This window comes from Rhea pennata, chromosome 5 (assembly GCF_028389875.1).
Source record: "Rhea pennata isolate bPtePen1 chromosome 5, bPtePen1.pri, whole genome shotgun sequence".
NCBI lineage: Eukaryota > Metazoa > Chordata > Aves > Rheiformes > Rheidae > Rhea > Rhea pennata.
In genome coordinates, this window is record NC_084667.1 from 26333577 (window position 1) to 26360429 (window position 26853).

Genomic DNA, 26853 nt, shown 5'->3' on the forward strand with positions numbered 1-26853 from the left:
TACATTGTTGCTGTGTTAAAGAGGATGTACATGTTTGCAATTAAGTGTCACAATTACCAAGCTATTTTTTAATCTGTTGAGGGTATGCTTCCCCAGGCAGGTCAAACTTCATTTTCCTATCTTTTTACATGTATATTCCGTAAATGCTCTACCAAGTACCAAGGCTCAGCTTGAAAGATGGCATCTTGGGAGTCGTTAGATACCATCTGTATTTTCAGACATATCACCAGTTTTGTTTTGTATTCAAGGATTCAGAACTGAATGAGTTAAGGAAGACTATTGAACTACTGAAGAAGCAAAATGCTGCTGCCCAGGCTGCCATTAACGGAGTCATTAACACACCTGAGCTCAACTGCAAAGGTGAGACATAAGGACTACATTTAGCAACTGTGAAGTGCTCATGAGACATGAGTCCTCTTGGTAGTATCTGATGCAACTGTACCTGTCAGAGATCTGCTTTGTCTCATGATCATGCTGTAGTTACTTGTTTTGGTATAATGTGAGGTTTTTAAATTGGTATTTATGTAAACAGTACAGTAAATTCTACAGAAGTAAATGAATGTGTTAGATGATTGAGAAAGCATTTTAACAAAACTTTTCTATGTAATCTCTCTGAGTTTACTGTCAGCGTTTAGTAATTCACCCCTCTAGACATTGACATGGAAAGGGAGCAAAGAAGTCCTTCTTCAAGCTATGGCATGCTGTGCGATGTACTTTTTCACTTCTGCATTTTTATAATTTCCTGAATGTAATTTTCCTGAATCTGACTGAACACAGTCTTGTAATATCTCACGTCTGTTACTCCCAGTGATTTACGCTGGGACAGATAGCTGAAGAAAAGGCTGGAAGGATCTGTGTCCACAAGAAACATGATTAGGTAGCACTGCTTTGAACAGTGCCTCAGTTGGTGCAAGTGATTGTAAACGTGTTAATTTCCCCAAATATTTCTTTGGAATTGAATGATTAATAGAGAATATCAAATTTGTTAAATAATTTTGACATTGCCTGCCATTAATGTTCAGGTACTGGAGCTGCTCAGCCCACAGACCTGCGGATCCGAAGGCAGCACTCTTCAGACAGTGTCTCTAGTATTAACAGTGCTACCAGTCACTCCAGTGTGGGAAGCAACATAGAAAGTGATTCAAAGAAAAAGAAGAGGAAGAACTGGGTGAGTGTATTTTAACAGATTGCGTGAGGTTTATATAAAATTGTCAGAACATGCACAGTGAAATCTAGCAGTTCAACTCCTCCTCCTCCATTTCATGCAACAGGTCAGCACAAGGACTATGTGCTGTTTAAATCCTGTGTAAACTCTCTTTTGAAGACTTAATTGAGTCGTAAGTGATGTATATGCTTGTGCTGACTCTGCATAGAAATGAATTTTACCTTAGCAGTCAAAAGGCCAGTCTCAAAGCAGAAATAACTGTCAAAGATCAATTTTGGCTAAAAGTAATACAGTTCCCAACCCTTTAGGGAAAACTCCACATCTATCATTAAAGTAAAACAAATCCATAATGAGAGAATATTTTTACTTTTTTTTTTTCTTTTTTGGCTTATACGGCTTTCTTCTTTCAAGTGAACATTTTATACACTTTCTGAGATCTCTATTTTTAACATTACCATGTAGCTCTACAAGAACAAAATACCAATTTTAAAAAATTTATTGTGATAGACATTTATTCCACAAGGTTTCACCATACTTACCTTTCATTTCCGGTTTTTCCTTCTTTGCTCATCATTTACTGTGTACAAGGTACCCTGTACTGGAGGAAAGGTACATCCTATTAAACTCCATTTTGAATTAGATCATAACTGCCTTAGTGACCTTAGTCTGATTGTAGTTTGGACTAAAGTCCCTAGTTCCTTTAATGTAGCCAGCAAAGCAATCCACCCTTTCCTTCCCACTGAACTTAAATCTTCTTAGATCTTTCGAGTATACAGATAAATCTGTATTGCTTCATAATGCTGTTTGAGATGGGAAAGGTTTGATCTGTATTTGCATGTGATCCTCTTAGAAAGTTTTATGAAACTCTTGGACAGTAAGAAACAGTTTCTTGAGTAGGATCTTATTTTAATGTCCCTTTTATCCTCGTGGTTTCACTTTGATATGTTGCTAGCCCCTTTATAACAGTAGTATTTCTTCTCTGTCCCTAAAATCACTAGTTAGAAGGAAACATTGCCGTCTCCAAATCCTTGTCATGCTGATTTATATGTTAATTACAGACAAGGTAAATTGCTGTAACTTGTAAATTGCTAGTGACTCACTTAATTTCTGTGAGATAAATTTTTTATGATCGTTAAGCCTTACTTAAGATAAATACTTTTTTGTTGTTGTTGTTTTAGCTTATATTCTTTGTTGTTGAAACCTAGTAAATCTCATCTTATAGCAGCCTACATTTCTCATTCAACACATGACTATCTGTAAGGAAGGTTAAGGAAACGTCTCTTTATTATAAAGAGGAATAAACATTATAAAGAGGAATAAATAAATTTTAAAGAAGAATAGATAAAAAGTAGAAGAAACAGGACAGTAGTTGGTTTATTATTGAAAATGAGCACATTGTTGTAAAATGAAGAAGTAAATCAGAATTTTATTGAGAAAATATATGTTTTGTTTGACTTGCACATTTTTATTTCAGAAGTATTGGTGACATTCTCAGCCCAAACTTTTCTGTTATGTGTAGAAACAGCACAGCTGACCATTCAGGGCTAAAACAAAAGATTTTCAACATTTCTTACTATAGAAATCTTGTTCTAGTTAAAAGTGACTTTCAGCTTGTATTAAACCAGACCGTTTGCACCATGTACTTTGTGATAACGTTAAGCAGTGTTTAGCTACAGCTTCAGGATAACATCAGTTTAGTCATTAATATTCAATTTTCTACTCATTCAGTAAATGGCAGTCCTGTTAAAAAGGACTTCTTAATTGCCAATAAGTAGAGAAGATTCAGTGCCTTCTGCTGGTGAAATATGTGTTCCTGCAAAGAAGAATAAAATATTGACTTGGTTGTTAGCCAGAGATTTCTTCTGAACCATAGAGAAAATATAGTTTAAATAGTTAAGAGATCTGGATCTTGTCTCCCTCAAGCAAAAAAGGGAATGGTTGTTTGAACCATTCATTTCTAGAATATATAGCACTCCAGTTTTAAAGTATATGTTGGTATTTGTTGATCATTGATCATGTTTGTCTTAGAAATCCAAAGCTTTCCTTATCACTGGCTTTATCTGTTAAAACATGTCTTTTTTCCTTCCCCCTCCTCCTCCCTTTTGCTTGCGCTTCTTCCGGCAGGTCAATGAGGTAAGGACGACCTACTTTAAACTATGAAATACAAAGCTAACCCACCCATTTACATGACTAACCATTTCAGCATCATTAACCTTGGCTGAGCCATATTACATTATAGCTGCAAGTTACAACATTGCTGTAAAACCCACTGCACTGAACAGAATTTTGTGTTTGCTTTAAAATAGTTATCTTAAAAATAGGAGGCATTGATATCCAGTCCTACTGAGAATTTACCTTATTAATCTCATAAAATAGTTTCAGAAAAAAAGCTTTTGTTTTGATTTTCTTTTATCCCTATTAAAAATACATGTGAATATGGCTGTATTGTTTGGAATATTTGCATGTTAGAGTTTTTACTCTGTGGTTTTGTTGTCTGCTTTCGTAGTTAATGATGTCTCCTTGTTGTGGTGGTGTTTTTTCAGTTACGCAGCTCCTTCAAACAAGCTTTTGGTAAAAAGAAATCTCCCAAGTCAGCATCCTCTCATTCAGATATTGAGGAGATGACCGATTCTTCGTTACCTTCATCACCAAAGCTACCACACCACCACAACTCAACTGTTTCAACACCATTGCTGAGAGCTTCTCATTCCAATTCTCTGTAAGTGGCATGTTTTTTTGTTGTTGTTGTTGTTGTTTTTGTTTTAATTTTGTAGTAGGTGATTTGGAAATGCCAAATTTGGAAAGTGAAGTGAAAAGAATCTCGCTACACTAGTAATAAAGAAATACTGTATTTAGTTTTATAGGGCACTACGCCACTTTCTAGAATCAGATCCTGTGTAAGAATCTGCAAATCTGTATCAGCACCACAAGAGTTTGACTGCTGTTCAGTTACACGCTTTACCAAAAGCAGCTGTTGCTCACCATGAGGCCACAGTAGAAGACACATTGGCCCAGAAAACATTGTCCGGTGGATCAGAGCTGGTCTGTTGCCACTGGCTTGGTCCTGCTTCCAAGGGATGTTTCTATTATCTCCCAGACAGAAGCCCTGTTTTGCTAAGTGCATTGTATCTGGTAAAATCCTTAACTCTGTCATAGTGGCAAAACAATGAGCAAAGATACTACTGTCTACTTTGAGTGTTCTATAGCCTGCCTAGATTTCAATCAGAAGATAGGAAAGTTGAATTTATATGTAAGCTGATTCCTAACCTAGTGCCTTAGCATTGCTAGGAAGCCAAAAATTACTGTACCTTTACCACAGTATAATTTAATATTTTACTGAGGTGTTCTCTCAGCAGAACAGGTTCTGCATGAAGAATATTTATAGCCAGGGTGACCTTGGAGTGCGGTACTAATTGGATCTCTTGCTGTTAATGAGTCAAACCAGGTCAAGTCTGGGATTTTGCTTTCTCTATTGAGTAAAGACAGCACCTATTGTACTAGTCTGCAGCGATGGGTTCCTATTTAAGTAGACAGATTCATAGGAAGGTAAGAATATACTGAGAATCAAACATCACAGTTTAGCGATACAGCTGAACTGATCTAACATCTTGCATCTGATGAATGAAGACAATCTACTTCTTCCTTCTGTACCTCTCCACCACCTGTGCCTGGTCCTTTCCTTACGCTGGTTCTGCTACTTACTAGGCAATTCCACTGAGCTGATTCAACATGCTAAATTATGTGAAAAATAATATGACAAAAATGTGAGTATTTTTTTTCCTGGGTTAATGAGTTGAATTGGCTCGGTTCCAGAGATGACATGCGGGCATGAGAGCACAGCCAGGAAAAGGCTGGGAAATGAGGAATGAGAACAAAATTGCTCCTTTTGTTAGTAGCAAGTATAGGTGGGCTCTTCTGTGTGACCAAACCATACCCGTCTGCTTCTGTTTGTGTGAGAATGAAATATAGGCTTTAAAGTCAGGATTTTGCTTTGTTGCTTAACACGTAATTATCAGGCAGCCTTACGAACCTGTAGGTGTCATATGAAACTTCCAGCCTGATTTCAAATCAAATGCATTTGAATAAGTGCCCAAACTTGAATTTTTGCCCATCACTTGTTTTCATATGAAGAGGTGAAAGCAATAACAATAGTTTTCAGCCAAATAAGGGTGGTGAATGTTAGTATCAGAGTGTAATCTCCCACAACTTTTATATAGGTTTCTTGACCTTAACTTGATGAGTTTCTCATGACTGCAGCAAGTTGTGCTTTAGCTCCAAGGCCAGAAAATTGGCAAATGATGATCCCGCCTATCACCAGTCAAAATCCTGTGTGCATACATCTCATCTTAACAAGACTCTTCAAAGCAAAAAGACTAGACACAAACTAAGAAAAGAGCAAATACATGAACTGAGGGAAAGATAGAGTGTGTATTTTGGATTATTTGCTTTTTGGTGTGTAAAGCATCTCTCATAACCTGATTTAGGGAGAGACATTTTAGATTAAATCTCCCTCAAAGCATGCAGCTGTGTAGTTGATCTTTAGGTAGATACTCTTACACACGTGCTGAAATGTTACTCATCCAGAGTCTTTCTCAGGGGAGGAGAGAAAAAGAACACCACAATTTTTTTTTTAAGCGTGAGTGCTTTAAAGTGAACAGGAATTTATCATGCTTGAGTAGGTGTAGAGTTCCAAAGCCCTCCAGAACACTTCAGGGAAACCCAGCTGTGCACACCTGGTGAGCTTTAAATCTTTCCATAAACTCATCAATCTCAACTGCCTGCTGCTACTGCCTGCACTCCCTCAACTTACTTAGATTTTGGCTTTAAAGTATTTCCTTTGTGGCAACTACATGAAAAAAAAAAAAATACACTATCCAATGGTAGGTGATTTCCAGAATTCTGTTTCATATGCTGATTAAAGCAAATAAACTTCAAACATATCTATTTGACTAGTGTCTAATTTTTCCATGACTTTTTTAACACCTGATTTATGTTATCACTGATGCAATAAACCAAAGCTGTTGCCTCCTTCCTGCAGAATAAGAGTTTTTTTCCTTTTACTAATAAATGCCAATGAAACATTATGAAAATTAACAAGTGATCTAGTTTAATGCCTGTTTTTCAATATTCTTCAGTATTTCTGAATGCACTGACAGTGAAGCTGAAACAGTCATGCAGCTACGCAATGAACTAAGAGACAAAGAGATGAAGTTGACTGATATTCGTCTGGAAGCCCTCAGCTCTGCTCATCAGCTTGACCAGCTTCGGGAGGCGATGAACAGAATGCAGGTAAGAAATAACAGCCCCAGATTTTACAGAGTATGTTCATGTGCTAAACACTGGTCATTCCACACCCTGTACAGATTTTAAAGTAATTCTGAAGTTTTTGAGTGCTTGTAAAAAGTCCCATTTGGCTTTCTTAGAATATTACGTCTTAAAATGCTTACGTTAGTTAAAAGTCAAATTGAATTAATTTTGCCTTCCTGAACTCTGCAACCATAATAATTTCAATCTTAGAAACCTGTGGGGAGATTATTTCATTGACTGAGAGCAGGCTCTTAAACACTTGCCCTCCTCTACCTGCATTTCAGTGTTCAGTAAATTCCCACATACTTATGTTTTGTAGGATACTTTGAAAAGTTTTATGGATATTACAAAAATTCCTTTTTTTTACTAGTATTTATTTTTCAGTTACTTTTGTTACTCTTTTTTAAGTGTATGTTTTCACTGTGCCTCCTAACTACTGAATTGTCTTTTGAAGAGTGAGATTGAAAAATTAAAAGCAGAAAATGATCGTCTGAAATCTGAAAACCATGGCAGCTGCAGCAGGGCTCAGTCTCAGGTTTCCATTTCATCCTCCCCAAGACATTCAGCGGGTCTCTCTCAACACAGTTTGAACCTCACGGAGTCGACCAGTCTCGGTGAGTTTAATGAGAAAGGCGGTGGGCAGGTTTTATCCTGTACTTGGAAGATTCAATTTGGTTAGCCATGGAAAAATGAAAGCATGAGAATTATTAACAGCTAAGGTGTGGAAATATGTTAAGAGCTGGCAAAAAGCCTTCTCCAAATGTCATCATAGGTCTGCTACGCCCCAGAGCATGGTTGTCCAATTATGAGCTCAGCTACAGAGAGCTGTTTTCAGAGCCATTTAATGGTGTACATTTGCCAGGGAGGTGTTTTATTTGGTAGAAAGGAAAATACAGAGTAACTGACTAATAATTTTCAGTGACCTTTCCCTTTAAAGACTGATCTTTATATTTGGTAGGGAAGTCATTAAGCCTGGTTCTCACATTTTACCTCTGGGCATGAGAAGCCCAGATAGGTTTTGACTTGACAGTTAGAAGCATAAGTGTAAACTAGAACAGCCTTCGTTGTTGTCAAGATATAACTGTGCAGCTGCTGATGTTTTCTGTTCACAGACATGCTGTTAGATGACCCTGGCGATGGCTCTGCTCGGAAAGAAGGAGGCAGGCATGTTAAAATAGTTGTCAACTTTCAGGATGAAATGAAATGGAAGGAGGTGAGTTGTATTTTGTCTCCAGCTCTGAAATATAAGTGACTTTGAATTCTAATTCTCTGTCACATTCCAATCTGTTTTGCAGGCCTTTATTTGCAACGTATTTTAAAAATTTTCTCAGCAAAATAATTCACCAGTGTATCACTACTGATAGACAAGGCACTCACTAAGCTCCCACTTCCTTAGAACTGCAGAATGCCAACAACTCTGTTCAAGTGGCCTTGTGGGACTAGTCTACAATAGGATGGGTTTTTTGTTTGTTTTTTGTTTCTTTGGTTGGTTGGTTGGTTTTTCACAATGTCTTGCTAGTGCCATCAGCACTGGCACTAACCAGTGTCAGTAATATAGGATTGTCGGTCTAGACTTGGTGTAAGTGATGTGTTACAGTTTAAGCATTTCAGTATCTCTGAAAGCCAGGCTGTTTTTTCAGCTTTAAGGAAGTTAGCAAACTAATCTTCCCTTGGGGTAGTGTATGTTTAAGACTGACATGTTAGAAGTGTCAGAAAGCCCTTGGACCTTTCTGTTATTTAAGCTTTAATAAAATTTCAACTAATAATAGAAATAATTCAAAATGTAGATGAGGTGCACTGGAAACATTAGAAGCACCTGTCTTTCACAAGACTTCCCAAACCAGGAGATCTGTATCTTATTCTAGTTCAAGTGGTCATCACAGGTACAAGCATTGTGTTCTGAATCTGTCCTCTTTCAGATGTTGTCGATTATCCAGTAATTTAAAGAATCATAGATACCCAAATACATTTCAAATATTGTATATTGCAGCCCAGTCTACATGTGTAATGCATGCATGCATGAATCAACTACACAATCTTTGCCAAGCACTGACCTTGCTATCTCACATTGTGAGTACCTGTTCCATAGTAAAAGTGCATTTAAGAAATAATTTGATATCCCTTGTATATACCTGTAATAAAGAGGTGACAAAAACTTGAATAATCGGAATTAAAGTTGTCTGAACAGATCATCTTTCCATTAAATATCAATTTTGCATTAATAAATGACAGCCCTGGATAAGCAAATTAACGGTATGACTGTTTTGCTGATTCTATTGGACTCCATTGTATGTTCACAGTCAGTAAAGTTACTGTGTGAAAATGATTCCTTATGTGGCATTGCACCTGAAGTCTTATGATGGAAATTAGTTTTTCTTCTGTGAATGTTTCATAGCAAATACAGTTATAGAAGCGTAGAGCAATGAATTGGATTCTGTTTTTTCTTCTCTGCCTTAGAAATCCGAAACAAAATTATCAACTAAAATGCTACAATATACCAAATATATTATACAAATTGTGGAATTTTAATAAATGCACTGGATTTCTGTCTATGATAGCATTTATAGAAATAAATAGGACAAAACTTTGTAGTGTAACATATTTGATTGAGAAGTCATAGAAGGCTGAATATGCCATGAACATTTTCACTAGAATTTTCTAAGAGCATTTCTTCCTTTTTGATAAGCTGTAGTCCTCCTAGAGGCTTTTGCATTCTTCATAGGTTGACTGTTGAGCGTTCAAAGCTCAACATATAGATTAATAGACACTGCATATAACAAAACAATAACACAATAACAAAAAATAGGCAGTATTTTAATTCCTTTATACAGGCCTGTCTGACGTGATTAGGATTTATTAATTTAAATTTGTGCTGTGTGCATTCAGGATTCCAGGCCCCGCACTTTCCTCATTGGCTGCATCGGAGTCAGTGGCAAGACCAAATGGGATGTTCTAGATGGCGTTGTTAGACGACTGTTCAAGGTAAATGAGTGCAATGTTTGCACTCTAAGTTTGAATTCTCCCACTGAGTGTTCCCAGCATATTTGACCACAGGAGGCCTATACCAGGAGCTCAGATATACATCCTGATTTGAATTTGGGTTTATGTCCAAGAAGCACTGGATGTTCTTCCTCTCTGACAGTCTTGTCTCTGTCAAAAACTCAGTGGGTGACTTTGGACAAATCAGCTAACTCTGCTTTTCTTAGTTTCCCCATATGTGAAGTGCGTAGCAGTTACTTGCCTACTCCATATGGTTTTTGTGAGGATTAACTTTCATTAAGCGTTTGTACAGGATTTTGACAGTACCAAGCAATACTTAACTCTTGGAGGGTTTATTACTGTTGTAGCATAGAACCTACAGGCACAAAGATTACAGTGTTGCCTAAATTTTCACACCCTTTTTCACCATAGGAGTATATCATTCATGTGGATCCAGTGAGTCAGCTGGGACTGAATTCAGACAGTGTTCTGGGCTATAGCATTGGAGAAATCAAACGCACAAATAGTGCAGAGACACCTGAGCTTCTGCCCTGTGGCTACCTAGTTGGAGAAAACAACACCATTTCAGTTACTATCAAAGGTAATTATTGTTGATTCCTTGGTTGTAGTTTTCAGTAATTACAGTTTTATCAAAGTCTGCTGCATCAAGAAACGGAGAGTGACACCTTTTTATTGTGTTTCTTTTTCCTGTCTCTGCACTGAATTTACTGGCATTGTAGCCCTTGTCTTTCCATTTGATAAAAACAGCACTAGGCACTGCAGAGATTTAGTGACTGTTTGTAAATTCAGCAAAGTTTTGACCTGCGGCAGTAGAAATAATTATACACGTAGCAGTTTTCTCCAGGTCTTAAACTGATGCTTCAATTCATTCTGGAAAATGCCTCACACCACAAATGACACAGTGGAATTGCTTGAGCAGGACAGTACTATTCCAAATAAATAAAGTTCTCAGAATTACATTCACCTCTGTGTAACAGCTATATTTGCTATTTCCTTTAGGCAGAATAAGAAAGATTAGACTTTTTCTAACTTAAGAGTCTTTCCATAGGTGAGGAAGGATTCCCAAATCCATGATGTCTTTAGCTCTGGATCTCCTTTGAAATAAACTTTTTTTGAAATGTATTGTTTTCAAAAATTTGCATCAGTTTCATTATGTGATGCTGATAAGAATGTAATGTTTATATTTCTCCCATAAGCCCATTTGGTTTTTCAGTGAACCATTTTTATAGGACGAGATTTGAGGATAAGTCCTCAACCACTGTATTTTGAATGTACATCAGCTTACCCCGATTTATACCAGTGAAGTGTCTGGCATTGAGCCATAGAGTAGCACGATACTTGTTGCTATGCCAGACTCTCCACAGCTCAAGTTAAGCGTGACCGTGGCATTTATCTGAAAATATTTTTATTTCTGAATATTAGTATAAGAAATCAATTAACTTGTGTAGCAAGCAGAAAGGCAAAATAAGCCAGGAAGTATTTCAGTTTACTGAGGCTTGATGCAAACCCAGAGCATTCTGCTTGCTTAGAATACATTGTTCAGTAATATAATTTCAGTCAAAATACTGCTTAAGGACTAGCCATATCTATAAAGCTGCAGTCCAACTTTATGTTTAACTTGCAGTGGCTTGACTTCTACTTTGAAGGTTCATATGTGATAACATTTTTCAATAAAATGTGAATATTTAATCAGTTGATGGGAATCAGTTATTTGCCTATACCTTTGAGAAATAAACCTACCTATATATATATCTATATATTTAATATTCCAACCATTGAGGTACAGATATTTCTGTCTGCGTATAATCTACCAACTTCCTTTTCTTCTGTTTATTTTCATCCATTGTATGTTTGCCTGAGCCAGTTTTGCCTAAAGTGACTGCTAATAATTGCGTAAATGCTTATCAGTAGGAGTTTTACGTTAGGAGAGATAACTATCAGCATACAGAGAAGGAGTTTAATTACAAGTGTTTGGGAAAGTAGGGGGAGTTGATGATAGCTGTTTTTTTCATCTACAGATTCAAAAGTAAACAGGTAAATTCTGGATGAACGTACTGTGCCTGACAAAATAACAGTGAAACAGATGGTTCATGTGTTCAGATGGGATCATTTTCATGATAACTTGTGTCCAGAAAATGGATTGGACACAGTAGATTGTAGTTGAGTAGTTTGAAAACTGGGAATGCTGAAATACTGCAGGATGCATGTTAAGCTCACAGCCACTTCTGCACTCTCTGTAACTGCTTTATGTATCTGCCCTGCTCTATCACGAGGGATACCAGAGGCAAGGAAAGGATTTATGTCTGGAGTAAGGAACTGCTTGGTTATGTGGTCTAAATCCACTGCTGCGGAGTTACATTTTGGGGATTTCTCACGCACTGGGTGCGGATGCATTCAGAAAAATGACATTTTTCACTTCACTGTGATGCCTAATAGTTGTTTCAGCTAACTGATCTTGTTCAGACTTCACTAATAGGATAATTTTCAACATAACAACTACTTAGTAAAAAATCTTCTAAAAATGCAAGTAATTTAAAAAAAAAAATTGAAACCCCCCTAAGTGAGCAATTTTTTACTTTTGCAGGTATCTGTGAGAACAGTTTGGACTGCCTGGTGTTTGAATCGCTGATCCCAAAGCCTATACTGCAGCGCTATGTCTCTCTTCTGGTGGAACATAGACGGATTATCTTGTCTGGCCCTAGTGGCACTGGTAAAACATACCTGGCAAATCGTCTCTCTGAGTATATGGTCCTTAGAGAGGGCAGGGAGTTGGCTGATGGAATTATTGCGACCTTCAATGTGGACCATAAATCTAGTAAGGTGAGGAAACAGAAATCATTTTTGCACAATGGATGTTACTATTCATCAGTATGAGAACCTGCCTCTTCTTTAGTTCATCAAAAATAGGCTAATGTGATTTTAAATTTACCTTCCCTTTTAAAGCACTGTATGAATCTTGAAAGGAATAATATTAAGGTTTTCAAATCTGCAGTTTCACCTGTTTATTGAATTGAAACAGTAGGCTTTCAGGTGTGTATTTAAGCACCTAAAGGTGTCATGATTTTCAAGTGGCTAGGAGCCTGAAAATTGCTGAGGAACTTAAACACCTGCATAAAATTCCCAGCAGCTTCACTGATCCCTGTTGCATGTGGGCCTTTTTCCAAAAACCATCAAATGCATCTCTAGGTTGTCAGAGTTTCTGCAGCTGCAGGTATCAGCAGTAGTAATCTGCATATGCTGTTTGTTTCTGTAGTTACTGTTGTCCAGACACATTCCTGAGCTGGTAAGGCATGTCTCTGCTTTTTATGTACTTCTGGTTTTGGTGAATATACCTCCAATAAATTTCCAGGTTAAAAAAAAAAAAAAAAAAAAAAAAAAAAAAGCGGTATATTTGATGGCCTTAGGCAAATTTTCCTCTGGAGAAAAGAGCTGGTTCAAAATGGGGTTGTAGCCCACTGGTATAATTTGAGACATGCTATGTAATAAATGCTTTAAAGATGGTGAGAGCATTTCAACCACACCCAGTCACCCAGCAGTAGCACTGTGAGCTCATCTTTCTTTCATGTTATTACTGAAGGCATCCAAATTTGGCCTCTGCTGAGGAGTGCTTTATTCCAGGTTAATTCTGTGTGCTTTACTTGGATAGAAATACAGTTGCAAGAACCTGTAACAAACCTAGCTGGAATGTAAAATAACTATCTGGCTTACTATATAGAGATTTGAACAAGTTCCTGAAAAGACGGAAAAATATATTTCAGACCTCAGATTAGAACAGCATGAATTAAAAAAAAATATATATATATAAACCAAAAGACAAAACCTCTTGTCTTACCTCCTTGAGGACCTTATCCCACATTGGATTTCTGATACAGTCTTTGAATCTTTAGCATAACAGGAGAATGTGGACATTGGTAAGATGGCAGGTTCTTTTGCTTTAGATTTCATGACAAATATAGTAGTTGATCTTTCTCTGTTTTAACTGGCTTTACAAGGAAAGATGTACATGAAAGATTTACATGAAAACTTTTTGTGTATGCTTTGCAGGAACTCCGCCAATATCTGTCGAACCTAGCAGACCAGTGTAATAGTGAAAATAATGCTGTGGATATGCCTCTTGTAATCATTTTGGATAATTTGCATCATGTTAGCTCCCTGGGGGAGATCTTTAATGGGCTTCTAAACTGCAAGTACCACAAATGGTAAAGAACTGTTAGAACCACATTACTAATCCCTATACTGCAGTCAGATAACCACAGTCCAAAATAAGATCACAAAATGAACCCTGGATTAATTTGATAAGGTGAACTGAAAGGGCCAGAAACAATGTTGTGGACAGCACTTCATAAAACCTCAGAGTTTTTTGCTTCAAAAAACTTAATTTTTCTGTAATAAATAATAAAAATAGTAGTAGAGGGTATATGTAATCTACATTCCTTTCATGCAGTAGATCTTCCATACTAAAAGCATGCTTTTAGTGAAAGAGTCTGTTTTGAGACTTCCATGTTGCTTTCATAATTTCATGTTATTATAATTCAAATTCTCAATTAAAAATCTGATTGTATATAACTGCAAAAACGTGCGTTGACAAAAAAAAAAAGGTTGAGTAATCCTTTTTAATGTTAAGATCTTATTAATATAGAGGCTTTTTTTTTTTTTTACAAAGTTTCCAAGCTTGATTTTCTTGTTTTCTTTTCTTTCTTTTTTTTTTAATAGTCCATATATTATTGGCACAATGAACCAAGCCACCTCCTCAACACCTAATCTTCAACTTCACCATAATTTCAGGTACTGTTTATTCATGTTTCTCATTTATGTTTTTGAAGTGGCAAGAGAGTAAGGGCTACTGAGTCATCTGAAGTTGTTCTTATCAGCTGAAATGGCAAACTGAAGGAGAAATACTATTCTCTGCTAGTTGTTGCCCTAATGTGCAGTTTTTCATTATGATTCTGTTATTAAAATAACTAAAGTTCATAAATTTTTCACTTTTCAGAGGTTTTTCAAGATATTAGATCCTCAAACAAATCTAAAATATGCTAATAGGCAAAGCAGATACTGAATGAGAAATAAAATGAAAAAAAATCAAAGTGTTTAATCCCGTGAACTCCTAATTCCAAAATATTTTTTACTAGGAAAAATATGTGACTGGGATAACCCAATAATAAGCAAAAGTTGCCAGAGTAGTTGTGTTCTCTAGTACAAAAGACAAATGATGGACATTTCTACCATCCTGCTCTAGATGGGTGCTATGTGCTAACCACACTGAGCCAGTCAAGGGCTTTCTTGGTCGTTTCCTGAGAAGAAAACTAATTGAAACAGAAATCAGCGGCAGGATGAGAAATGCAGAGCTGGTTAAAATCATTGATTGGATTCCCAAGGTCTGGCAACATCTGAACAAGTTCTTGGAGGCTCACAGCTCCTCTGATGTTACTATTGGTAAGTGTTCTGCCCGTTTTGGCAACAAGTGCATTTCTAGATCAACATAAATGTACATATTCTATTTCCTTGTGCTATATCAGGTAAAAAAGGTTTCTTTAAAAGCCTACATTTAAATTGCAATGTTCTCTTAAGGAAAATTCAGGAGAAGTTTCTAAACTCTTTGTAGTAGATCTCATTAAGATCTATTGATGCATTATGAAATCTGAATAATTGTTTTCTACTGAAAAGCTATACTTTTTCAAGTTGATTGAAAAGATTTTTGAACCCTCAGGAAAAGCAATGCACCAGATAGCTACATTCGTTTTCTCATCCAGGGCTCCTTTCTCTAGAGACTTGGAAGTTGTTGTCTGATCCTATTTTGATGCTTCTCATGATCATGATTTGACTGTAACCTGTGTGTTTCCTTTTGTAGGTCCACGACTCTTCCTCTCTTGTCCAATAGATGTAGATGGTTCTAGAGTTTGGTTTACCGACTTGTGGAACTACTCCATCATCCCATATCTCCTAGAGGCAGTTAGAGAAGGGCTACAGGTGAGCAGACAAACATGAAAAATCATAGATCTACCTGGTATCTATCCAAAAGGCATCTTGAGTGGTGTCTTACCCAAAAGGCACGCAGCAATAGATAAAACTGAATATTGACAACTTTTTCTATGGATATCATTTGGCACACTAAATACTTAAATGTCTGTGAAAATTTATCCTAAAGAGTCAAAAATTTCAGGAGGAAATGTACTCATCAATACATAAGCCATTTTGAAATATGAAGTGGAACCACAAAATGTCCAGGTTAGATTTTTGAAATGTGTTTAGATGCCAACTGTTGGTATTTTTAGTGAGAGATAGGCATCTGAATATTTTTCAATAATCTGTTCTAGAAGCACACCTGAAAATTGTGCTACATATCTGAAAATACACATATGTGTGTATTTGCATATCTGAAAATACCACATTTGTGGTCATTACCTTGAGTTATGTATGATTTTCCTTTGTAAATCAGATCTCTTAACAGAGGAGGAGTAAAGCTGTATGTGGAGAGAAACATATTAATGATTGCTAGGATCAATATCAGTGACATTTTGATTATTTATCAATTTGCAGGATGATTTTTTGACTTGATTTCTTAATAATTCTTTCAGAGCCTATAGAGACATCATCATTAGCTGCCTATGCTTAGTATCTGATTCATATTCTTTAACAATTTGGACAGTTTTAGGCATTACCAAACAATTCTTAGTGTGTCTATGTGACTCTGACTGTAAGTACATGTGGATTCAGGAGGTGGGTTCAACATGAGACTGCTACTGACTTGCTATGCAACTGTGGAAAAAAATGACCAAAAGGTCATTCATGCTTCAGTTCTCTGTTCACAAGATAAGCATGGCAGCATGTATTTTAAAAGGCAGTTTTGGAGATAGTATAATGAAAAATTAGTAAATTCTGGGAATTGCATGCATGAAATTATTTTTAATAAAGCTTTTTCTGTGGAAGAACTCCCTGTCTTTTCATAACATGAAGAGCCAAGACAGAGGGCAATCTGAAGCTTTCTTCTTGCAGCATCTGCCAGTAAATTGGTCTCATTTGAAGGTTATTATTTTTATTTATTTATTTATTTTTGATAGAGCTAAATGCAAGATCACACATACAGAAACAAAAAAGGTAGATGACAGTTGAGAGTCTGGAAGATTGAAGAAGGGCTAAAAATTAATGGAGAATAAATAGTTAATTTTGACAATGAATTAGAAGCTTGTGTTTTTGGTAAGGGACAAATGACATTTTGAGAGCATAATCTATAATTGAACAGTGAGAAAGATGAGAAAGATCAAACTATTCAGTTTGAAGCAGAAGATGAAGCTAAAATGTGACTTGTTCTATAGGAGATTTCTGCTTTGGTTTTGGAGTATAAGTCTAGTGGATGTATGGCATATCTGGACTAGAAAAAATTGAACTAGAATAAGCAAGACAGCTTTTTATTAGTAAGAAAAATTAACTGTTATCTATCAAATAGATTTCTGTCTGAGGTCTTTCTGAAACAGAAATAAGTCAAAGAAGTTATGGGCTCTATGGAAAGATTATTTTATCATGGAATGATTTCTTCACATTTATAAAGAATAGTCCTTTCCATTCTGATACTTCTTAGGGACTCAGCATTACAGTTTTCTTCAGGATAACTTGCCATTATGATATGTAAAACGTATGCAAGTTTTCTATTTTAAAAAATGGGATTTTGGCTTGCTTTGCATTTTTTGTTGTGTTTCTTTTCTGTATAATACCCTCTTGTATCAGACATTCAGCTCTTGTCTGCATTGGAGCAGTTGGCAGAGAATGGAGAAGGAATGAAGACACAGCAGCCTGAGAAAGAGAAGGATTTTATGTTGTTTGATTAAGAAAAAGCTTATGTTTTGCTTGCTAATTCTGCAGCAGGATTTATACAATTTAACAGAGAGAGTGAAGACAACCCTTTCACAGTAAACTGAGCTTTCCACTACTGATCCCTCAGAACTCTATGAATAGGTTTTGTTCAAAATTTGGTCTTCATGTTTTGGTCAAAATTTCTGGAAACTGTATTTACCATTTGAATTTCATCAGTGCCTTGAGGCCTCTTTTTCTTTGAGATGATTGTGATAGACACTTAGATATAAACAACATTATAAGTCCTAAAGTAGAACACAGATAAAAGCACTTCACTAAAATAGAACAGAAAAACTCCCGGACCTTTTTTTTTAACTTCCAGAAGAAGAAGGAAAATGCAAAGTAGAACCACTTTACTTAAAACTTCTTTATGGGGCTTCTTTAAAGGAAGGTAATAGGAGCCAGTAATCATTTTGCCCCAAAACAAGGGAATGGACAGGCTATGACTTTTGTTTCCTTCTGAAATGGAGAAAGCTGATATTCACAGTGATGCTGGAGCTTTTTATATTGTGCTTTGGGGCTCTTATAGAATCATAGTCAGTAAGGCTGGAAGGGACCTCTGGAGATCATCTACTCCAACCTCCCTGCTCAAGCAGGGTCACCTAGAGCATGGCAGACAGGGTTGCCTCCAGGTGGGCCTTGAAGATCTCCAGAGAAGGAGATTCCACAACCTCTCGGGGCAACCTGTGCCAGTGCTCCGTCACTCTCACAGGGAAGACATTCCCCCTCACATTCAGGTGGAACTTCCTGTGGTTCAATTTCTGCCCATTGCCTCTTGTCCTGTCACACGGGACAACTGAAAAGAGTTTGTCCTCATCCCCTTGACACCCTCCCTTCAGGTACTTGTACACATGGATAAGATCCCCCCTCAGTCTTCTCTTCTTCAGGCTGAAGAGGTCCAGTTCTCACAGCTGTCCCTCATAGGGCAGATGCTCCAGCCCTCGGATCATCCTCGTAGCCCTACGCTGGACTCTGTGCAGTAGCTCCATGTCTCTCTTGTAGTGGGGAGCCCAGAACTGGACACAGTACTTGAGATGAGGCCTCCCCAGGGCTGAGTGGAGGGGCAGGATCACCTCCCTCGACCTGCTGGCAACGCTCTTCCTAATGTACCCCAGGATACCTCTGGCTTTCTTGGCCACAAGGGCACATTGCTGGCTCATGGTCAGCTTGTTGTTCAGCAGAACTCCCAGGTCCTTCTCTGCAGAGCTGCTCTCCAGAAGGTCAGCCCCCAGCTTGTACTGGTGCCTAGGGTTATTTCTCCCTAGGTGCAGGACCCTGCACTTGCCCTTGTTGAACCTCATGAGGTTCCTCTCTGTGCAGCTCTCCAGCCTGTCCAGATCTCTCTGAATGGCAGCACAGCCCTCAGGTGTATCAGCCACTCCTCCCAGCTTGGTATCATTGGCAAACTTGCTAAGGAGGCACTCTGTCCCCTCATCTCATATCAGCTGATCTGTAGGTGTGGAAAACATTGAAATATTAATAACAAAAATGAAGAGAAAGAGTAGCAATTAAGAAAACCATCTGCTTGCTCCCTTATTTTGCCTGTCTCCATCTTTCTTTTGGTTGCTTGACTGACATGCATTCTAAGTCTCAGGATTTCAGTTTCTCAATTTTTGCTTTAAATTCTCTTTCTGCTTTGGTCCTGTTTCCCCAAATATCACTAATAAGTTGCATTTAAATAATTTCTCAGCTTACTCCAGAACATCTCTTTTGCTGAGTTTATGGAGAAGAATATGACTTCAGTCCTCAAAGAGTAGCCAGGGTTGTGGTAATCAACAAGCTGTGGTTAAAAATGTGTGTTTCATTTTGTTTTTTTCCTGTCCCCCACACCCACAAAGGCTCTTTTGAGAACATATCTTCCCATATGAGATTGCCTGCCAGAAAGGAAGGGTGGACTGCTGATTTCAGTCTGATCGCTGTGGATCTAACTGAACTATTTTTATATTTCTGTTTCTCATTTAGAGAACTATTTTGGGTCAAATACAAGTGAGCCAAATGGATCCTTACAATAATTGCTCCCTTTGGAGCTGCTGAGCTTTCTGTTCTTCAAAACAGGGATATAAAAATTACAGGGTTTTATAAAACCCTTGTTCTTCCTACTTGTTGTATTGACTGAGAATATAGCACCAACAAAAAGGGGACCCAGGGTCCCTGTGGCTTCCTGCCACAGTCGCTCACTTTTTCTTTGGTGCTTGGAGAACAAAACAGAGGGATTCTTGCCTCCAAATATTATGTATCTTCTCACTGTAGAAAACATGTCTGTGAAAGGGATGCACAGAAGCAGTTGCTGTGGAAGGCAATAGTAAGTTAGTGATTCAGGCTCTCAGCTGCTGAAGATACATGATTATTTCATATATTGAAGAGGGAATTCTACTTACTAGGACTACATGGACCTAGGTAGGAAGGACCCAGTGAAAAATAAAAAAATTATCTCCACTTAGCAACTGTCAAGTATTGTTCATAAATTCAGGAACAAGATTAAAATAAGGATCTGATTTACCACAGCCTGCAGACATTATATTGGGGAAATAATGTACTACAGCTCAGGAATTATGAAGAGTTATTTCCTTTGTGAGAGAAGGACATGTTTAAGATTGCCTAGCACCACCTACTGGAAAAACGCGCTTTGTGCTATGGCTGATGGGTTTCTGTTTCAGAATAAAGCAGGTGCTGATATTTAGAGAAATCTAATGCCTCATGATTTCTGCATGGAATTTGACTGCCATGTATTACAGAGTTGTCATTCACATCACCATCTAAGTTTTACTTAAGTTTCATGTAACTCTTAAAGACAGGCTCTAGCAGAACAGATAAACAACTTCCTTTAGCCTGTGTATTTTAACAGAACCATTTTTTCAAAGAAAGTGTTAGGCTGTGAACTACAGACAAAATTTCAAATGAAAGGGATTATCATTATGTAATATTGCTTAGGAATTGTCGTCAGAGTGCCATTCTGACAGCCCTTGCCTGATGTCTATCTGTGGAAACTCTCTGCGGTGGTGTGAAAAAACAGCTTTGGGTTCTTGAACCATGCATCTCATTGAAGTCAGTCCTTTGCATTCTGTTCTGATGCAGCATTTTGGGGGCCTGTTTCGACTGGAGAAAAATAGTTAGCCTCTGTGGTGCAAGAATGTTCCAATGATTTATGCCAGTGTAAAGAATAGCACTGGTAAGCTCAAAAGCTTGTCCTAACTTTCCCCATTTGGCAGTAGGGAGGATAATATAATGAATGCCAAAAGAAAAAAGGAAAAAATGATGAAGAAGGTGAGGTAGTCCTAACTCCTTCAAAGAGCTGTAAAGCTCTGCTTTTTCCCAGTATGCATTGTATAGGAAAGTGGGAGTTCTCTGAATTCAGGTGATAAAATGCTGGTGATGAAGTTCAATTTCTGAAAGTTGCTTGGCCCAGAAATTCACACAGCAGAAGTGAAAGCAGATATGAACATTAATGGCCTTTACTGTGTATTTGCCTTATTTAATCAGAAAAAAAAACCCAAACTATCTGAAGTGAGATTATTTTCAGGTTTTTTTTCTTTAAATGGTGTCAGAGGTGCAGCATTTGTAAAGGAGGCAGTCAGCCTCTTCCAAGTCTTTTGCCCTTAAAAATAGCTAGAACTCTGCGTACTGCTTGGATAGTGAAAATGTCATTCATTTTCCTTCAGCTCTGCCTGAAAGCTTTTTCTGCAGTGGAATAATCATGGCACATACATTTTGGTTACATAAGTGCTGAGTAAAATGGTAGACTGACAACAATGTTTTAAAAGATGCCTTTGCACTTTTCCAGCTGTATGGGAGGAGAGCTCCCTGGGAGGATCCTGCCAAATGGGTAATGGACACTTATCCCTGGGCAGCCACCCCACAGCACCACGAGTGGCCTCCTCTACTACAGCTGCGTCCTGAAGATGTGGGGTTTGATGGCTACTCAATGTCAAGGGAAGGCTCAACTAGCAAACAAGTTCCAGTGAGTGATGCTGATGGAGATCCTTTGGTAAGTTCTCAGTTTTTAAACAGCAGAACTGGTTAGTTTTTCTTCGTAATGGGGATTAGAAACAGAAATAAAATAGTAAAGTAAAAGCTGAGAAGTGTTTCAGAACTTCAGAATGAGAAGGAAATCTTTTTTTGGAAGTCGTAAAGTTAGCCTGTGGGATGTGCTTTGGCACAGAAAGCCCATAATGTTTTGTAAGAAAGAAGAAGTGGCAAGTGGCAGAAGCTTTTCAGATTCATTTTTTTCAGAATATGAGCTGAGTGACTGCCAAAGTGTATAATAAACTTAATTTTTACTCTGTAGATTTAGATAGGTACATTTGCGCATCTCTGCTGCATGTGTGCATAATAAAGTTTGTGAAATGGATGATTTAATTACACATACTTGAATAACACATGGACCCATTTGACTTGGCCTGTTTTGCCAAAATGGCAAAATAAGCATGTTGCTTCAAATGATTCTTGGAATTGTTTTCTTTCTTCTCAAATGAAAATTGAGATTTCCACTGTATATACAAAATAGCACTCTCCATGACTGAGGTCTAATTTATGAATCAGAAAGCATGCATAAAGAAATCTTAACATGCATTTTTATAGAATGTATACTTTGAGCTGGATGTTGGACATCATATACATTTCTTCCGATGGGAGATAGTTATTGAAACTGCCGTGCAAGCTATGAATGCCCTGAAACTGTTCTTATGAGGTGCATTTTTTTCTGGACGATTGGGAGTACTGAATGAGTATGTTACAGCTTTCACTAGCTAATGTGTACATACACATATATCAAGCTATGTGCTAGTACATTCTTTAATTGTGTACATGTTTCCGTAAGTCAGAGCAAGGTAGTGGAAAGATGTTTGCAGGGCCCTATGGAGTACAGCTGTAGACAGCATCTGTCTTCTCACTTTCACCTTTACTGGAATGATATACAATTCATGGCTAACTTGCATGCTGCTATGACATGTTTTACGTGTAATATCTCATTTCATATAATCAGTAGTAATTAGCTCAGCTGTCTTCTCCTTTACCTCGGTTCCATGCTGGCAGAGTGCCACTGTGACTTTTATACGGAGCTGGATATTCTTTTTGCATCAGAATACAAATAATCCTGAGCTTCTGTGCTTTTGTAGATGAACATGCTAATGAGACTGCAAGAAGCAGCCAACTACTCAAGTCCCCAGAGTTACGACAGTGACTCTAACAGCAACAGCCATCATGATGACATCCTTGATTCATCTCTGGAGTCAACATTGTGATCTTCATCAGATAGAAATAAGTTGTTTCCATTATTGCTGTCCCACTTTGCAAGAATCATGATGACAGACTCATGAAAAGAACATGTTCCTGGGCTGGGCTGGGCTGGTATCTCAGTATTAGAGCTGCAAGAACAAGACGTTTTTGAGTCAGTCTTGAACCTGGGTGCTGGCAACCCAAACAACCTTTGTATTGTTTTTCTTTTTACAATAAGAACTGCACTATTCCTTTGTTTTTTTTGTTTTTTTTGTTTTTTTCCTGTTTAGTTGCTGTAAGCTCTCATTCCTAAGATACTGAAGACAGTAAAAATAATCATCATTTTAAAAGAAAAAAGTGAAAGGAGGGGGGAACTCCACAGCTATGAAGCAAACAGCTTTGTGCCATGTACTGTTCAGAGAGGGAGAGAAAATTTTTGCCTATGCTGCTTCTGACCAAACACATTTAGGTGAGGGCTGGACTTTTACCAATCAGCTTTGCAGATTAAATTCAGCTTTGTATAGTTCTGGTGCTATAACAATATTACTTGCCTTGGTAATAATCCATGAAAGGCAAAGCTGCAAAACAGGGAAGTTTGAAAAAATAAAAAAGGAGGGGAAAAGAAGAAGTGCTGCTCTCCTTGCCAGTCTGAGACCTTGGCTTTCTTTCATTGTGTGTTTATGAAGATATACTATATATAAATAGGAATATATATAAATATATATACAGTCTGAACAAATCAGGTTTTTTCAAACACTGTGTAACAAACGATCCTACTAAATGTTAAAGATCAGGTAGCCCTTTGCTATTCTGGGCCTGATTCTCCTCCCACTCACATCCATGTAACTCAGTTGACTTCAGTGGGGGTGTACGTGGTTTGCAGTGAGGAGAGTGACTGCGAGGCCTCCGCAGGAGGCGGTGGAAGGGCTGTGCCCCTGCAGTCCCGCAGCTGGGACGGAGCTGAGGAGCGTGCAGGCACGGTCGGCCCCGCGCACGGAGGGCAACGACACCCCTGAAGGGATTGATTAGACTTTCCGTTTTTAATTCTTGCCATGAAATGTTACAGCTGGTTTCTGAAAGCTGTTTTTTCTTTCTTTTTTCTTTTTTTTTTTTTTTTTTTGAGGGTCAGAGTTTTTGTTCTGATCAGCACAACCATACATGGGTTAATTAAAACTCAGCTCTGTGACAGTTCCAGTGCTACTCTGGCGACAGCATTACAGCATTTACTTCCATGACACTTTTTCTTAACTGCAGAAAATAGTGTATTAGTAGTATCTAGGTCTGGAAAAAAGGAGGGAAGGTACTGACTGGTCTGTAAAGTCTTGGCTGGGCCATGCGCCTGAGTTTTGGCAGAGCTGTGAACCTGCTTTTATTTCTCCTCCTCTCTGAATGCACACACCTACACTATCAGTGTTAAGGCTTGTACTTCTGTTGGGGAACAAGAACACCTCGCAGTGAATTGCACTTTCCTTTTTTATGGAAGCAAATGCTTACAACACCATCACCACAAAGTCAGCTGTCTCAGGCTGTACCTCAACAAGAATTTCAGTCCTCAATATTGATTTGTACTTGCCTTTCCAGCTATCTTTTGGTGCTGAATTTTGAAGCGATGCCTTATTTTATACTAATTGTGTTGATTAAATTAGTGCTGTATATTATGGGATTTTATTTAAGTAAACAAACAGGGCTAAAGTCATCTCTTGGAATATCATAAGTTGCTGTGAATATTGTTTATATGAGATATTAGAATTTGTTTAAATGTGACAAAAAAGGAGGGAAATGAGAAAACTTTTCAGGTTCATATCAATCCACAGCCAATAGATCACTGAAGAGCTGTTTTATCCATGCAGGGGGAAAAAAAAGCTTTTCAACAATAATAAATGCCATCATTAATAAATTGCAGGAATATGCTGGGTTTTTTTTCAATGTACAGAAAGAAAACTTATTACAAACACTTTTTTAAGAGCTTGTTAATCCTTATGGGTTTAAAGTAATGTAACAGACAAGTTCATGCTTCTGTGACTCAGTGAGAGGATAGTTTTATTATACCTCATGACTTTCTGTGACATGACTGTACTTATTTTGTCTTATTGAGCTGGTCTTGAATCTGCTCCTGTTACAACTTTTAAGTGCTGATGACTTTTTTTTTAAGAAAAATATTGTAAAAGAAAAATTAAAATATTTTAATGATGGGGGAGGGGGAAAGAGCTTGGCGTAGTTACTGTTTTAAGCTTATGAATTCTGTTTGCTTATTTCATTGAATGAAATACCAAGGCTTTCTTGGCCAATGATCCTAGTCCAGTTCTTGGTACTGTAAAGATGGGACTAATCTGTACGGAATCAAAATACACAGCATGCTGATGATGATTTGAAGAGAGGTTAATTTTTTTCAGCAGTCTTGACAACTCTGCTTCCCAGCACTGACTTTACCTGCCACTACTGTGAATCTGGGTTACCTAATCCTCCAACTGAATCCATGCAGATAGAGCATGTGCCTGTAAAAAACTCCAGCTGCAGGGCTAGGGCTTTAAATGTACTTAATATCCTAGAAAATTTCTCAGCTAACCTTTAACGGAGTCCTATAAGACCTATCTAAAATGGTGTTTTATTTGTGAGGAATGGTTTGTTTTGTTTTGTTTGTTTTTCTCATTTTTAATCTTGTGCTTAAGATCAGGAAAAAAGATTCTATTGCGCTATTACTTTTTTATTGACACTAGTTTGGATTACAGTAGGAGGCAATTTTGAGTAGGCTAGTCATTTTAAGCATCACAATATTCAGTGTCTTTTCTGAAACTTCGGGAAGCAGGGTTACCTGTTGTGCACATTTCTTACTTTTTTTTTTTTTAATTGGGACTTTTCGTAACTTCAGTCTTTCTTTAAGTGGCTTTGCTCTCCTTTAAGGCTTTTTTCAGAATGCTTCCATTTTTTTTTGCCTTTTTTTCTTACAAAGTTGGCTTGTTTAAAAAAGAAAAGCAAGAAAAAAATGCAAGATTCTATGCAACATTCATGTTGAGTAATAAATTGAAAGTATGAACAGTTTTCTTTCAGTCAGAACTGCCAAGAATTATACAGGCCATAAATGAGATGTGGTTTATTTGGGGAAGGGGAAAGGGAAAGGGAAGGGAGGGGGTTGGTTAGCCTTTTTGTACATTTTGGAAAAAAGCAAGCTGATATTTCATTGTTGATGCTTAACTTCGATATTATGTGTATTAAATCTTGTCTAAATGTGGCAGTTTTCTTTCAAGAAAAATACAAAAACAAAACAAAAAAATCTTTCTTTGTGGATATTAAATGGAAGGTTGCTGTTTTGATCTAGTCGTTTCCAGTGGAACAGTTTATGAAATATGTTCTATAAGATGTACATTTTTTCATTGTAACATAGAAATGTAAATATTTGATTAAAAGTGCTGCATTTTGATGAATTTTTTCTAGGCATTTTTAAAGAGAAAAACTAGGAATTGAGTATTTTGTGTACGTTTATGATGTTTTCCATTTGCTCCTCTCCCTATTTAATTTTCAGTTCTCATTTAGGATTGGAATTTGTGAATGGTCTGTTTGAGATCATGCTCTCCTTTCTCCCCCTCCCTGTTTCTTCCCCTTCCTCACCCCTGTGTCATGGAGAATAAAGCTGATGATTGTACCAGTCTTAAATTATTCACGATTCAATAAAATTGATGCTTATTTATTCAGATTTGTGGCTTCCCTGCACTTTTTGTCCCTTTCAATCAACAATTTATATTTTGTATTTGAAGTTTGTGGGGTTTAGATCTAATTTTTGTTTGTTTCTTATAAGTACTAGTGAAAAGATGCCAGCAACCCTGAAGACTATGTGCCCACAGAAGACAGCTAGCAGAAATGGGAGGAAAATATTCCAAGTCAATGAGGGAATACAGACACCACAATCCATATAAAGGCCTTGTCTATATCAAGAAATTTAGCAGGGGAACTATACCACTGTGATTCTCTCCTATAGCTAATGCTTGGCTCTGTGTCCACCAAGATCTGCTCAGGACAGTCTGCCCCTTCGTAGTGTCTCTGCACAACACTGCGAGCAAGTTGCACATGACCATCGGGCTGGATGTGGATCCCGATACCAGCTGGTGCCACCTTCCTTTGCAAGAGAAATCCCTGTTGGTCACCAGAGCTGCAGTTGGTGCAGGGACACTCAACAGGATGATTCGTCTACTACATATTAGGATTTGTCTTTGCAACTCATGACAAGCTAGGGATTGATGTTGACTAGGCATTACCTACATCATATTAAAAGAAAATTTTTTGGGTGTTAATTGGTAGTCATTGCAATCTTTCTGAGGAAATAT

At 37.6% G+C, this 26853-nt stretch overlaps 1 protein-coding gene across 4 annotated transcripts in view; it reads left to right on the forward strand.

Annotated features, from left to right (window-relative positions):
- The window catches only part of NAV2 (neuron navigator 2), a 248909-nt gene extending 222684 nt beyond the window's left edge, over nucleotides 1-26225 (forward strand). For 3 of the 4 annotated variants that reach the window (XM_062575958.1, XM_062575960.1, XM_062575961.1), the window contains 16 exons: nucleotides 249-360; nucleotides 1023-1168; nucleotides 3290-3298; nucleotides 3709-3884; nucleotides 6301-6454; nucleotides 6927-7086; nucleotides 7585-7685; nucleotides 9359-9454; nucleotides 9884-10052; nucleotides 12057-12292; nucleotides 13517-13671; nucleotides 14186-14257; nucleotides 14709-14905; nucleotides 15321-15439; nucleotides 21102-21305; nucleotides 22435-26225. In XM_062575958.1, the coding sequence (XP_062431942.1) occupies nucleotides 249-360; nucleotides 1023-1168; nucleotides 3290-3298; nucleotides 3709-3884; nucleotides 6301-6454; nucleotides 6927-7086; nucleotides 7585-7685; nucleotides 9359-9454; nucleotides 9884-10052; nucleotides 12057-12292; nucleotides 13517-13671; nucleotides 14186-14257; nucleotides 14709-14905; nucleotides 15321-15439; nucleotides 21102-21305; nucleotides 22435-22560 (2232 nt within the window). In that variant the 3' untranslated portion in view covers nucleotides 22561-26225. The remainder of the gene's footprint in view (nucleotides 1-248; nucleotides 361-1022; nucleotides 1169-3289; nucleotides 3299-3708; nucleotides 3885-6300; nucleotides 6455-6926; nucleotides 7087-7584; nucleotides 7686-9358; nucleotides 9455-9883; nucleotides 10053-12056; nucleotides 12293-13516; nucleotides 13672-14185; nucleotides 14258-14708; nucleotides 14906-15320; nucleotides 15440-21101; nucleotides 21306-22434) is intronic. The other variant, XM_062575959.1, reaches the window with a different exon arrangement.
- The last annotated feature ends 628 nt before the right edge of the window (nucleotides 26226-26853 follow it).